Raw genomic sequence first — 15882 nt, 5'->3', positions numbered from 1 at the left:
TATTCACACGCCACTCCGTGGCGCTCTCGCGCCGTATAAAAGAGCACAATCTGTATGCAGGCATTTTTTTTGCGTCCTCTGTATATCGGTCAGTAAGGCAATGGGCGGGCATCTAGCAAGAGAGCTGATTGGTCACACCCCTTTATGGCTCCGCCTTTCTACAATATGATTGGGGAAAACGTTGTTACTGGGTGTCAGGGGGATACGGGAAATAACTGCCTCTAGACTGTAAACATTGTGCTGTCGGGAAAAAAACGACCGTAGTAAACTAAATAATTTCTGAAACGCCTTGTTATTCAGTGTCTACCCACTGGCGTGACTCGAAGGGAACACAATATAGGTCGTGAGATGTGCGTTGTGCGTTAAGAGCACAAATTCTGGAAATGCTAACAAATGGTACAACAGCTCTGCCCTGCCTCCACTCACCTTCTAAAACTATACAATATCCTCCAAATTTTTAATTTGCATTTTTTTTTTCACCAAAAGCTATTTTTTTGTGAGAGCTGCGAGGAAGTAAAACTCCTGAGCAGAGCACAGCGGTTTCGTTTGACCAGCAGCGATTCAGCAAATTCTGAAGGGGGACTTTTAGCTGACTTAAAAATGACGCAAAGAGCAGACCAGTTGCGCTGTTTTGTCAGATGCTCGTTTTAACTTCCCCAAATCTCCAAAAGATTCCCATAGAAATGTAACCATACCCCCCCCCCCCCTTCATTTTTTTTCTCTTTTACCTCTTTTACTCTCAAACTTCCCATATTAATTATTCACATAACCCTGCATTTGTGGAGACACTGGCAACCTGGGAAGCCTTGAGGGAAACCTGCCCTCCTCCAAACGAGTTAGAACACAGAACAGTATCAGTTGAGCAGGTACAGCAGATTCCTAACCTTGGAAGCCCAAGTTTTGACAAGTGATGAAAAATACAGTGTTTTTATTACAAATGTTTATTAAATAATACCCAAAGTGAAATGTTACATTATTATCACAGTGTGGATTACTGTTCACTTAAGTATTTTCCATATATCAATAACATTTTCATTATTCTGTAAATAAATGCTGTTTAGGATACACAATACATTCAAACAGATATTGATATGTACAAATATATAAACATACAGAAAGACAGACCGTAACCGACAAACTTCAAAGGCTTTGGCAAAGAGTGCATACATTACAACTTTGTAAAACATGATAGTAAACAAAAAAAAGTCCTTTTCAAAAAGTACAAATGAGCATAAAAGAAAGATTCAAGTCCAGTGCATGTGTGGTTTTTTTATCCCATGAGTGTGTTATAGCCTTTCTCCCAGGGTGGTTTTGAGTGAGAGGAGTCCCATAGGAGAGAGGGAATGGGGGGGGGGGGGGGGGGGGGGGGGGGTAGTGTGGCTAATTTGAGGCAGGTACTAGAATGCTGACGGGCGCCGGCGTCTTGGCGGCGGCCATCTTGTTGAGGTTGCGGACCTCGGTCTGCCAGGTGGGGACCTTCTTCGTGGACATGTGTCGGCGGGCGTGCTTGGTCAGGTGGTCGCTGCGCATGAAGCGGCGGTCGCACACAGGGCACACGAACTTCTTCTCACCCGTGTGGGTGCGCCGGTGCCGCGACAGCTCGTCCGAGCGCGCAAACTTCTTATCGCAGCCTTCCCAGCTGCAGCTGAAGGGCTTCTCACCTGAGAGAGAGAGAGAGACAGACAGACAGGTCGAGTCACATACCTGCGCTAGCACCATTTAGCCAGGGGCAAACAGCGGCTGTTCATCCATGCTGAACCCTCACCTCATTCTTACCGCAAAAAAACATTCAGCATTCATTTCGTCGCACAGCTATTTCTCCTACACCCCATTCCTTTGTGGAACTATACCTACTTTAGCCCCTTCCACGCGCGCCGCCTAACCCCTAAATGTTCCAGCAATATTCTGCGACGAATTGATACGCGAACAGGAGCCGTAGTCCATTTTCCGCACACGACTTTCTTCCAGTTTGCCGGCTCAAGACTTATGAAAGTCCAAATTTATGGAAATCGTCCGCAGTGGCTCTAGTGTGAACAAAAGCAGCAACGTTTCCATAAAACTATCACTCTTCAACTGTTGTGATGGCAGAATTTACTTCTCTGCCAAAACTATTTATTCAGCGAAATATCTCGCTGTTTTAGAGATGAACTGAGGGGGATGAGACATTTTCTTTCTGATTTGTTTGGAGGGGACACTAACAGTACCACCCAATACAACATGATAATATTGGTGGTGTGGAAGGGGGGGGGGGGGGGGGGGCTATTTCATGTTTTCCCAAAGTGGGGGAGGGGGAAGGCCCCAGGGATCTACGTCCATCCTGCCTTTCCTAAACCATCCAGAACTGTCAAGGCATGTGTGAACAGGCTTGACACGCAAATTTTCTGTATAGATGACCTATATGTGAACGGAGAAGACCACTACCTAACCAGGACAATTCAACCCAGCAATGTTGTGGGTTCCATGTGTGAAAGGGACTTAAGGTTGTTCTTTTCAAAGAATTTTCCAAAACAAACTGCCACAGATCATTGAATGGTTTCACTTGAGGTGTTAAACATCCCTCAGCAAAAGGCCTCACGTGAGGCAGTGCACTTTAAGGACGCGACCTACCTGTGTGAGTTCTGAGGTGCGCTTTGAGATGAGAGCTCTTGAAGTAGGTCTTCCGGCAGGCGGGGAAGTTGCAGACGTAGTTGCGGCGGCGGGAGAAGTCCAGGTGCGCGGAGGCGCTCTGTCCCGAGGGCAGGTAGACGGGGGCGGGGGCCAGGGGCAGCAGCTTGGAGCTGCCCAGAGTCACCACAGTCTGCGCGCAATGAGAGGCCGGGGACACGGACGAGGGGGGCACCACCAGCATCACCGGGGAGCCCACCAGGAAGGGCTGCGGCAGGAGCGGCTTCATGCCGTGCGCCGAAGTCCGGACCGGCGTCTGCATGAACGCCGAGATCATGCCCGGCTGGCCCGCCACGGGCACCACCTGGCAGATGATCGGATGGCTGGACATGGGAGGAGGGGGCAGGGGGGCGGGCGTGTCAGCGTCCCGTGCTTTTGGGGGGGGAGGGGCCGCGAGGCGGGCGCAGGGCTGGGCGGCGGCCGTCGGAATGTGGTGGCAGGGGGAGCTGTCGGCCGTGTGGCGGATGACGCTGGTCGCCATGGCTCTGCAGGGCGGGGTGTCGGGCGGTCTCTGGACAGGGAGCGTGGCAGACGGGGCGGGGCAGAGTCTTTTGCAGCTATGAGACAGACCGGGAGACGCCTTGCCCTGGGGGGCAGAGGTGGCCAGGGGGGAGGTCTCTGCGGAGCTGGGGCTGTGAGGAGGAGTCATGCACTGGAAGAGGGAGAGAGGGAGAGATGGTCAATCTCCATGACAGACTGGACTACAACAGAGAGCGCACAGGCAATCGCCATGCCAACAAGGCCTATAACAGAAAAGCACTCAGTCAGTTGTCATAACAACCAGGGCCTGGAGCCCTCAACATCCCTGGACGTCAGGCTGACTTATCTCACATCAGGTCGTGGACCCGGTCAGGCTCATAATACTGTAAGGTCATGAGCCTGATATATGAAGTTAATGTGGAGAATGTACATGGTCAGTCACCATGCCAACCATGCTTAGGAAAAAGAGTGCAAATGGTCACCGTGCCAACCAGGGCCACTCAAGATAAAATGATGAAGATAAAACCCAGTCCTACATCAGCCTTGAAGTTAAGTTCCTTCAACCTTATGTTAAGTTCCTTTGTGTTTTTTTAACATTTACAGTGGATACAGCTGCAAGTGGCAGGAAAGGCAGCTGACTGAGGGTTGCTCAGTTCAGAGTGACATAAGGCCGTTACTAAGCAGACAGTGTACAGCTAGAGGCAAAGTGATGAACGCAAGGACCCTTCTCTTATCTAACCCCGGCCGCCATAAACCTTGAGGGTTTTTACTGCAAACAGTTGAAGGCTTGATAAAGCACTGTGGGCCTTGCCTGTGGGTTTACCTGTTCAGCTCAGACCAACATTGTTTACAGATCAAACACCAGCCCTGCTCACTGGGCTGGTGGTGGTGGTGGTGGTGGTGGTGGTGGGGCGAGGGGGGAGCGGGGGTGGTGCTTACCAGGGAGGAGAAGGAGACAAAGTCCTTGGGGGGTTCGGCAGGGTCGGCCTGAATGAGGGAGTCGCATGAGTCGGAGGTGGGGGTGAGGGGGCGTTGTGACCTCTGACCCCAGCCGCTCATGCACACCAGGGCCTCTGCTGCTTCCAGGTCATTGTGTTCCTGAAGGCTTCTGCAAGACCGCGCATTGCCCCGCCTCTTCCTGTGCATGATCAACCCGCAGGAGTCCGTAAGCTCTGACTGAGAAAGAGGGAAATACCATAACATAATGGCACCAGTTTCACGCAACTGTAAATCACAAGAAACCAGCCAATATCTGCAACAGCTAGCTCATTGATGGAATGACAGTGTTAAGGATTAATTCGCGTTTTACTTAAGTTAAATCTACATCGGCGTATGCAAGCGCTTCCTAGTTATGTTTTCCCGGAGCGCCATTCAATTATAATGAGGACATTTTTTAAAATCAAATAAACCAATTAAATAAAGCGCGATTAAACTGGAAACAAAATAGAAATTGGCGATACTATGTAGCCCGTGGCGTATTCCTACCGAACAGCGAAATGCGCCGCAGCTTTCCTGGCACTACGCTGGGCAAATGGGGCTACGGAACAGCCGCTATGCGGTTACACCCAAGTCTCACGTAGCTGTCAACTACAAACAAGGGAACCTCCCACGGCCAAATATAGAACAAACAGTGCCGTCCATCACAACCAGCCCAGCGGGACATCTATACGCAGACCGAAACGCAGCATGTGCACCAGTAAGTTCAGAACTAACGTTCGCCACTACTCTGCAGGTAAAATGCATCACGTCAGACGTTACTAACAGCACATGGGTTACGTAGCTACGTCTGCCTGTCTTTGTTCAGATGTCAACAGTGAGACAGCATCCTAATGATCATACCACTGCGCAAGCACAAGTGGTTCTCATATAACAAGTCTAAGAGAACTTATACGTATTTATTATATGCGTTATTTGTTAACACTAACTGAGTGGGTAGAGCATTTTTGCCTCAGACTGCTTTTGAATAGGCTACATTCACAACCGCTCATTTTCAAATTAATCTAAAGCAACCGACATAACAACAGGACTGCTAGTTAGCTATACAGCAAGTGGTGTTAGGCAAGGTTAACTAGCAGGCTAGCAATCAAATCAAAAAAATATCTAGCAGCTCTCAATAAGTAAGCAAGCTCGCTACTTGCCTCCTATCCTATACACAAACTGGTACAGACAATGCCGTTATCCTAACATAACCCCAAATCCAGCAGCCTAGTCGGCTAGACTAAATTACCGATTCCTACCATTAACTGTTCGTACTACTAAATTTGCAAACAAGCGAGCTATTATACCAAACATTGGCACACTGTCTAGCATCATTCTTAAAGACTGATGGTGTCACTGACGTTTACAACTAGATAACAGCTAGTTTAGGTAAACGAGCTATACGCATCTGGCTTTCTGCAATTCTGAAAACGTATCCATTCCAATTCTGCTGACCAGTAAAAATATTGAAAAGACACCCAAAAACTACAATAGCTGGGCAGCTAGCTACCTGGATAATTGACCATAACAGATAGATCTATACATACATACCCGCAAGAAACTGAATAGTTAACTCGATAACGACGTACACAATTCAGAAGCACAAGGTTTCAAAATGTTCTTACCCAGGGTATCTCTCTCATCTTTGAATTCTGAGGAGTTGTAACAGTCTGCATTTGGACAAAATATCTCAATCTATCGGGAAACAATGGAACAAAGACGGCAACAACACAGCCACTCAGTAGACACTGAGCACGGATTTAAATTCGCTCTTGCCAACAGAGTCCAACCTCAGCTGTGCAAAGAAAAAAAGGAAAACAAAATTCGGAGTAGTCTGGCGGGTGGCAACATGTTACCAATCAGAAACTACCGCGGATAGAACGTCGCCCAATGGCACAGAAGAAAGCGCGTGATCAGTGCGTGATCGGAGGGCTATTGGAGGAAACAGGGTGCGTGGCTGTTGGAGGGCGTATCGGGGGAGTCAGCGGTGTTAGAATAAACCCGTTGAACTGCGGGAATGAAAACTGGGGGAAAGGTCGCGGCGCTGAACAGGCGCAATAGTGAGCTTACGTCTGGTTCAATGTTGCCGGTAAAGCGCGCGCACAAAGCGCGGCGGCTCCTTAGTAATAATTATGTGCAACAGAATAATAAAGCTTGTAGCTGTTTTACGATTGCACAGCAACACGTAACACATGCATATGAGTACAGAAGTATGACTGAAAACACCGTTTTTATTAAGCTCAGTACACTTTAAATGATCAACATGTTTTTGTTATTCAACGGTATAAAGCTAACGTTCAGAAGCATAAACAGTGGGGTGTCATCAGCTTCAGCAATAATTGATTTTCTCATATTATTTTTTTTTTAGAAAAGAATGTATAAAATTGTTATAGATTGACTACATTATCCACTGTAGCCCTATGTTGCAATGAAAAACAAACACTTGATTCCCTTTCTCCAGCTATGATCCTGCAGGCTCCCGATGCCTGAAGTACCCCTCCCCCATACACAGGCTCATTACATCACAACATTAAACTATTACACATTCCCATCAAGCAGATAGAGGAAGAGCAAGGGAACCATGTTTGTGCTCACAAAAAACATCTCTATATATTTTTTAACCAGCCGGTGAAAACGTAAACACTCTAAATGTGATTATGGCAGCAGCAACACTGGTAAAACCTAACATATGATAAAAAGGGCTTGTTCTCCCGTTACATGTAAATCAAGTGTTGGGAGACAGGGAGCAGCCACATGGAGACAGCCTCTTATCCCCTCCCACCCCCTCCCCCCCATTTGGCTTTGAACCCGATGACTCCGTTCAGTAGGGTTGTAAACAGCCATCCTTCAAGGAATTCTGAGGTGAGCCTCGGAGAAACAGGGACAGCTTCATCTCTTTGTTGCACATGAACGCATCAAAAGGAACCCAGTGTTTTTACCAGACAAAAGAAAAATTTCAGAAGCATGCATTTTACCAAATTCAGTACCACACATAGCCTACTGGTAGCCCCTACAGATGACAAGCACCATAAATTATAATTCCATGAGATCTGATGGGAGAAACCGCCGCCCTACAGGCGCAGTGGCTTTGGTTACGGTCATCCTTTCTGTTCTGGGAATGCTGGGTGTAAACAAAGACCATCTGAGGCCCAAGCAAAGATGCATTCAACTTCATGTCGAAAAGCACATGCCCTGATATACAATTACATGTGTAAAATTAGCTCATAGTCAATTCCATGTTGTTGTCTGTTTTGCAGAGGGGGTATTCAAGTCATGCGTTTCCCATTAATACCATGACCTGCATTTAATAACCTTTGAAAAGAATCATGCCATTATTGTAAATAACTCAGGTGCCCTGTCACAATGAGAAATGACAAAAAGGTTTTGGAAACTCATTTGTGTAAACCTCAAAATAGAACAAATTAAATGAGCATCCCTTTAGTCAGAAATCAGAGCCTCAACAACAGCTGTTTTGTTACTTTTTAACCAGTTTTTATTTCCTGTAATATCATGTATGTGTTTTTAAGAGACATAAGGTGTGCACACAATTCTATTTGATATTTGAAAGCAGAAGAACTTGGACAAACACTGCAAAGAGAAGCAGCCATTTTGGAAAGCACCTAGGTCCAAGCCTAGGTCCAAGGGGGATTGGCGGAATTGCTGGTGCAGGTGGCCGTGACCCTGCAGTTAGGGATAGCTGGCTGGAGAGTACAGCTTGGGCTACGAGTGGGAGGGGAGAGATTGCTAGTGGAAACAAACTGAATGAACCCCGGCGGGGGAACTGGAGGAAAGGTTACTACATACACCCCTCACTGCCAGCTCTTACTGGGAAGAGCTCCAGAAGAGGTCATGGTAGGTGGGGAGTGTGGGAGTGGCTCTGGTGGGAGTAAATATATCAACCGGGGCTGTTTTTCCGCCTCTGAGCAGCAGCAGGGAGCGAAAGAGGAATATGTTAGACTCGGGAACAAACACTCACTTCTGTTAAAACGTAAGGGGGAGTGGTTCCAGCCGCGGTGCTGATATCTGTGATGTTTATTGAACAACCACTGCGCTAACAGTTCCTGTTAACTGGCCACAGTGCTTGTATCCCCTGTTTATGACCGACCAGCTGGAGTGCTGATATCTCTTCTTTAATAGCAACAGCATTGGTATCTCCTGTTCAACTTGCACGCAATTGGCATCTCCTCTTCGCAGATGGCCAGCAACAGAGCTAATATCTCCGGTTTGTAAATAGAATTTCTTGGAACAGGCAGGTGGCAACACACTACAGCCACAGCCTTTGCTTTTGAAGAAACAGGGCACCACCTTCAAATGACTGTGCATGATGAACTGAACATTCATGTTAGAATGACTGAACTAGTTTTTGGTATTTAGTTTAGCATCTACCTTTAGTGCTGTGTAGTGAAAAAAATTGTCATTTATAATAGGAATCCCAAAAATTCTCCTCTAGTCTTTCTTGGGTAAGGTCTTCATTCCTGTTCCTGGCGGGCCGCAGGATCTGCTGGTTTTTGTTGTTACTCTGAACTTAATTAATCAATTAAAGCAGTCGATTACACAATTAAGTCACTTCATCAGCTTTCTTGGGTCTGAATTGGTTGCTGATATTGAGGCAAAAACAGAAGTCAGCAAACCCTGTGGTCTGCCAGGACCAGTGATGAAGATCACTTCTCTGTGACCTTACCTATGAAAGATCACTGTCACAGAGCCACAAATGGATGTGCTCCTTGACAGGGACTCTCACAGAAATGTGACAAATCACACCAAACCGGCCAATCAATGTGGAAGACAGGATTAACTGTAATGTTTGTAACAGAATACAGATTTTAAAGGATTTTAAAGTTAGGGAAGGTTCAGGATCTGCATCTCATTGCTCTCTGGCACTCCTACTGGTCTATCAGGTGCCGACAGTCTGCTGGACGAAGCTGCTCAATCTCTGACACATACCATGCAAGCTCTGCTTGTGGGCTGCTGTATGCAAAAAGAGGCCGCTGGCAACATCATGTGTTTTGGAGGAGCGGGTATGCTTATCTACACTCTCCCGCCTTGGCAGCAGAGATCGCAGCATGAATGTGAATGTAGCCTATGCGATTGGGCATTCTGAGTTGCAGAGAAAAACAGGGAAAACATTGAAGAGATGTTGTGTTTGGAGGGGTGGGCTTTACTGGCACTCTGTGTAGCAGTCTGGCCACTGTGAGGTCTGGCCAGGAGAGAGCAGGCCTCACCAAGGCCCCTTACTTCAGAACTGATGGGTAGCGATTGAGGCTACAGATTTGTTTGTGTCTGTCAGAGGGTGCTGGATGATCTGAGGGAGGCCCTAACCAGTCCCTCCATCCATGGGTAGTCTGGAGAGGGAGGTTCCTTGAGTGTATGGCAGCAGCTCAGCTTAGGGAGTGGCAGGAGGGGGAGGGGATGCTCTTTTCCTTCAGAACACTGGAGCTGGGCTTGTTCTGTGGGGGTTGGAAAGAGGGCTACTTGCACCAGTTGAAAGAAAATATTCATGCTCCCTTGAGTCAGAAGGATTTGACTTTCACAGTAAGTCTGGCTTTTCCTCGAACGGTAGCTGTTAGGTCCCACACAAACCCCCGTTGACAAAATATTAGGTGATGTTCACTGGGTAATAGCTACAGACAGATAGGAGGGGGGCTTGAATCTAGTAAGGGAGTGGATTATTGTTTAGGTGGTATTTTCATCTTCATGCACTTTTCATTTATGGTCCATGTTGTGTTGTGTAAGTTTTTGTTAGCCAAAGCAAAGCCATTTGCCTCACCGGGAACAAGAAGGTATAAGGCGGATTGTCCACAAAGCTATGTTCTAGTCTTTTATGTATATCGGTATGTGGGTAGTATCTCTATGCATGATTGGTTCATTGTATGTGCACATTAACATTTTGTTAATCTGTGCAATAAAGGAGACTTAGAGTTCAACGTTTCTTTCTGATGAAAGATTATATGCCATATTACCTCAGACCATACACACTCATGTTCACACACACACACACACACACACACACACACACACACACACAATACACAGAGTACACAGAAACTACAAACAAATACTCCACCTAAACACACACATACCCACACGCTCTAAACACAAACTACAAACACACATACTCCATGTAAACACATGCACATGCTCTACACAGACACATGCACACATGCACACATGCACACATGCACACACACACACACATACACACACACAAACATACACACAACAAATGGCCATAGTGTCACCCAGGGGATTTCAACTGACTGGACTTCCAAAGCCTGGTGACAGATGAAGTGTCTGATTGAAGCAATGCAGTTCAGAACTCGCCCACTGTTGGGACATAACCAAATATTTCTAGCCATTCGCAACTACTCGGTGAAGGCTGGTTAAAAGCAAATAGCAAGAGGAGATGTGCATAAACTATGTCACACTTCTGCAAACGTCCCTGTGAAAATATGTCTAATTTGTAAGCTGGAAACCCCCAGGAATGCCTGTAGCTGCTACAGTATGTATTGTTCCCTGCTTGTAAGAAAAAAACTTTCCGACATTTGAGATCAGCGCTAGCTTTACTGGTTCTCTTTGGAGTAAAAAAAACAGTGGCCTGACATCATATTTTTGAGGAGGAGAGTATGTGTTTGTCTGTGCCTTCCTGAATACTGAAATGAACACAAACACCCAAATTGGAAATTGGGAGATAATATGACTAAAATAAAAGCATGTAAAACAAGCACACACACGTACACGCACGCACGCACGCACACACACACGCATGCACACACACACGCACACGCACGCACGCACGCACACACACACGCATGCACACGCACACGCATGCACACGCACGCACACACACACATGCACACGCACACACGCACACGCACGCACGCACGCACGCACACACACACGCATGCACACGCACACACATGTCTGACTAAACTCCTGAAGGAAAGAGGGAAAGGCCCACGCACGCACGCACGCACACACGCATGCACACGCACACACATGTCTGACTAAACTCCTGAAGGAAAGAGGGAAAGGCCCAGCATTCAGTGAAGCACACAAATGACCTGGACTTTCCCAAGAGAGCCGGAACAGGGAGCAATCTGGGTGAGAGGACAGGGCAGCTGGGGGCTCGGGGCAGGGAGGAGGCGGGAAAGTCAAGGCAGCCCACCAGAGACAGTGCGGGTCTGTATCCTGTCTCATGTTTCACCGGCATACTTCCCTCAGCCGTTTGCTGGGGTTGGCCTGGATTTGGCCCAGGTTCATTCAAGAATTCGGCCATGACTGGCAATTACACGTGCCTTTGAAAACAGAGGACAAGTCCCTGTAATTCTTGTTTATGTAGCACCACACTTTTTTGTAACGTATTTACAACCGTAATTAGAAAACCAATTAAAAGCCACAATGTAACTCACTGCGGGCAGATTGCCAAGCCTTTTGGCATGTTGCACTGTTTAAGTCAGTTCAGGTCTATATGATCGAATTTTCATTGTGTTTACTTAAAAATTCTGCAGTTTAAACCATTCTGACTTGCCTCAAGCTAAGGCGGGGATTAACATGCTGTTCTTCATCTCCTTAAGCTCATGAATAAAATCTTTGATGGGTGAGTGGTTAAAAAGTTGCATTAGCCAATTGACGGGTACAAAGAGTGTTTATAAGCTGAAAGATGAAACAAAGAGCAAAACTTAACAAAAGACCTATTAAACACAATTATTACTTCATTAGGAATAAATGTAACAACAGAGAGAGAGTGTGTGTGTGCAGGTGAACATTAGTGTTTTAGGTCAGAGGTCATGAGTGGGAATCTTTTGCTTGCAGGCGTCATGTGAGTAAGAGTGCTGTGCTTCCACTTGCAAAAGTAAAAATAGAACTAGGAGCTCACGCATTGTGTAAGAAGCCTGCTAGTATCGGAGAAGACAAACAAGGGCTGACTCAGCAGCCAAACACAAGAGACAGAAAAATGCAGAAGTGCAGCTCTGTTCCACCACTGTGAGCAGAACAAACAGAACATGTCATCAGACCAGACCCCCTTATCAGCACTGGATTCTGGCCACTGTTCTGCTGTGATACACAACAAAAACAATGACTTCAGGTACCCCAGCACTGAGCCATCTCTCACATACGAGTAAAACTTGCTTTCAGATTCAAAGTTAAACATATCTGCATAAAACCCAGAAACCGATCTAAGACATAATGTCTGTCATTGTGACCTGTTTTGATATTTTAGGTTATGAATTTATGCAAGTAGCTTTTGGTAGAACAGCTTGCACCGATCCCTGAGATAACACTGCAATGTCTCATTATGTGCAAATAGACCGAAAGTACTGAGAGTGCTGCTCGCAAATTTGGGCACGAGAGCGTGCTTTCCACGTGCGATTGGCCAATTGCCTGAGGCCGTTGCTTCCTGTTTTGTCTTGGAGCCGTCCACCACCGGCAGCCTTACAGGGCAGAGGTCAGCGGAGCTCATGGACGTGCCCTTTCCTGATCCCAGCTGACCCCTCCTCCATTTCGTCACCTCAGTCAGAACCACAAATAACCTTTAGAGCGTAATATCTTGAGATAATTCCGGATAAACAGGATTTATTCACCTCAACGAGTTTATCTGAACATAAGATGTGTTTACAGTGGCAAAAGATTAACAGTATTTTGTATGCAAATGTTCTGCGCTCTTGTTTCACAAAGTCTTGGAACAGTAATGTGGTCAGCTGATTTTGACGGTTTGATATGGCTGCATGTCATCACTCGCTGGTGGAAATTGTTTGGGAGCAGGACAAGCTGCTTTGATTGATTGAAGTCTCCAAGCAGGGACAGTCTGGTACTCCTCCTTTATGAAGAACCACATACGGCCTCCAAACAGTCATTCAAGTCCAATTATAGCAATACTGTCACTGCCCCACAAGGACTGGCTTGGTGGACTGGCCAGGTTGTATGCTGCTGAGTTATATGTATCCGGAGTCTGTGGTGGTTATACTCTCATGTAATGGATGCCTGTTCATGAGAGTATGAGTATTTGTGCATGTACATGCATATTCGTATGTTTGTGTGTGTGTGTGTGTGCAGTCATATGTTTGTGCATGTATGAGTGTATGTATTTACAGGGTTTACAGAAATTAGGAGAATGCTGAGGCCATCCACCGGCCGATACTGTCGTGTCTTCTGGGGTGACCGTGTGCATATGTGTGAGAAACGGTAGCTACCCTTTGCTTAAATCATCTCTCTATGTACTATGTGTATGTAGAGTGCAAATACACAGTACACAGTGGCCATTTGGTTGATATAGAAGACAGACTGTAGCACTGTGGTCAGTGTGATATTAGTTAAATATAATAGCAGGCTAAAACACCAGAGCAAGTATAATATATGTGAATGTGCCTGTAGATGAATGAGGCTAAATGCATTAGCCCCTGAATCATAAATTCAATTTACCACCAGACAGGCTTTACCCTTTATAAGAGCATCAATCTCAACACCACTCACAGGCATATGCATATAGCTATGTACACACCCACATACATACACACACATGCTCACACAATGACACTCAGGCGATTTCAAAGCTCTGAGATTTTCAAAAAACGATCCATTTTCCTCTACACAAGGCTACATTAGCAGCTAATTTGCTGGCTGTTGTCTTGGAAACACAGACACAGGAGCAGCACGCCTGGGGCTATTCCACGGGGATAGACTGAGGGAATGCCATCCCTGAGAGATGGTTACCATGGCAATAAGTGGGAGTATGGACAGGTTACCCTGTTGGGCCTGCCAATAAGGCAGTATTCCTGACAGTGATTGGCTAGCTGCACCAACCAATCAGGTTCTACAGAGTGTCGAGAGAACACATTATACCCACACCCAGGACACTGTAGCCTGTCTAGTCCTGGAATTACTTGATTTTTCTTTTCTTGCGGTTTTGGTGCATGCTCGTACACAAACACCAATCACACTCACACACATTCTCTCTCTCTCCCTCTCTCTCTCTCTCTCCCTGTCTTGCTTGCTCTCTCTCTCTCTCTCTCCCTGTCTTGCTTGCTCTCTCTCTCTCTCTCTCTCTCTCTCTCTCTCTCTCTCCTGCTCGCTTGCTCTCTCTCATTCTCTCTCTCTCATACACACACCACACACATGCCCCCATGCACACACACACAGCGACTCGGTACCTATTGTCTATTTTTACTGCCCTGGTTTTGGCATTCATTCCAGCTCAGTTTATCTGAACTGTCTCTTATAGTGTACAGAACGCTCTAAAACTCCCCATAAAATGACACGTGGGCTGTCATCCATGTCTGTCAAAATGTTACTAATGACAGGACAAGAGTTGCCCACAGAATCAACAACACTTTGTACTTCATCATTATGCAAAATGGGTCAAACCATTACCACAGTGAACACAAAGGAATGCTCCACTCACCTGAAAGATTACAGTTACCTGAGAGAAATTTCCTCAGCAGTGCTACAGCTCCTTGACTTGCAAGAACACCAAGGCAGCCAGCCAGCTCCCTCTGGTGGAACTGGCAAATATAGGCTGCGAGAAACCACAGTTCACACTGCCATGATAAACCATCAATATAGCCTTATAATCTGGGGCTAAACTATCATTCAAAGGGTGATTCTACTTTATACTGTCTTATCTCCAGAGATGGTCTTCTAAGTCCCACAGGTGAAAGCTTATCATATCAAAGATTTTTAAAAAATAGTGTTTATTTTTATTTAAATGTTTTTTTTTTCAGTTTTGTAAAAGCATTCACCAACTTCTGAAGCACAAAATTAATGACGATATCGTAAGTGTACAGGTATACATGTAGTGAGGTATGGTCAGGTTTATTCAGAGCAAGTTAAGTTCAACAACCAATCAGAATTATGTGCGTCTGTAGAGCCCAACTTAGGGAAATAATATAGACACGAAAATTAAATATATGTATTGGTTATGATAGTGAATATAGAAAAAAATTAATTGAAAAAAATAATTTGCACAATATGAGGAATAATATTATAAGAATCCTTAATCAGAGGAAAGGATAATTCTGAGACAGCTAAACATAGAGGCTAACAGTACTACCATTTAGGTTAATTCATGTTTTTCTGTAGGTTAGTGACATGCTATTCTATATTATGTGGTTTGTTTGCTTCATCAGTTTCATAAAATGAAGTTTTAACACACACACACACACACACACACACACACACACACACACATATATATATATACATTTCACATTATTTTGCTGAACAGTGATTTCACTTAGAGCTGAGTCCATAAACTCACCCACTCAGGTGAGGTCATTAAAGGGGAATGATTGGACAGGTGTGGAGCCAGGACCTGTAACCCCATCTCTATGGACAGCAGCAGGATCCTGGTCCCTGATTGGCTCTGCTCCATCTCTCTGGAGACCATACTCCAGACACACAGCCAGTTGTGTGGTGCTTGCACAGCATAGTATTCAGGTCATGTAGGAAGAATTACCAAAGCGGGACTTCACAAGGAAAAGGAGGTAGCATGTCCTGAGGGCTTTTAAGGACACAGGAACGCTGCAACGAAATCATGGTCAGCTGCAGCTTGAGAGCCTGTTTCCTGTCAGCAGGACTGGGGCTGAAGCACACACGTATGGGGTTTGGAAAATGCAGCCTGGATCTTTGGCAGCCATTTCCTATATGACTCATTTCTGTGTTTTTCTTCTTGAGGAAGACGTTGCAGATTTCAAAACGTCAGTCCCACCCTGTTCCTTAAAACAGTGTATTTTGCCCTGAGCAACGTGTGCTCCAGTGCTCCTT

The 15882-nt window shown here is 45.9% G+C and overlaps 1 protein-coding gene across 1 annotated transcript; it reads right to left on the bottom strand.

Moving 5' to 3' along the window:
- Positions 1-923: 923 nt before the first annotated feature.
- On the bottom strand, positions 924-5934 carry LOC118207369 (Krueppel-like factor 11). Its single transcript, XM_035380865.1, has 4 exons — positions 5748-5934; positions 4084-4320; positions 2608-3316; positions 924-1661 (listed from the first exon to the last, which is right to left on the bottom strand). The coding sequence occupies exons 1-4, from the start codon at positions 5796-5798 to the stop codon at positions 1381-1383; spliced, it is 1278 nt and encodes a 425-aa protein (XP_035236756.1). The 5' UTR covers positions 5799-5934; the 3' UTR covers positions 924-1380.
- Between the last annotated feature and the right edge of the window lie 9948 nt (positions 5935-15882).

The sequence above is a fragment of the Anguilla anguilla genome, chromosome 1 (assembly GCF_013347855.1).
Source record: "Anguilla anguilla isolate fAngAng1 chromosome 1, fAngAng1.pri, whole genome shotgun sequence".
Lineage (NCBI taxonomy): Eukaryota > Metazoa > Chordata > Actinopteri > Anguilliformes > Anguillidae > Anguilla > Anguilla anguilla.
Note: the sequence above shows the minus strand (reverse complement) of the source record. Positions and strands in the feature narration are given on the sequence as shown.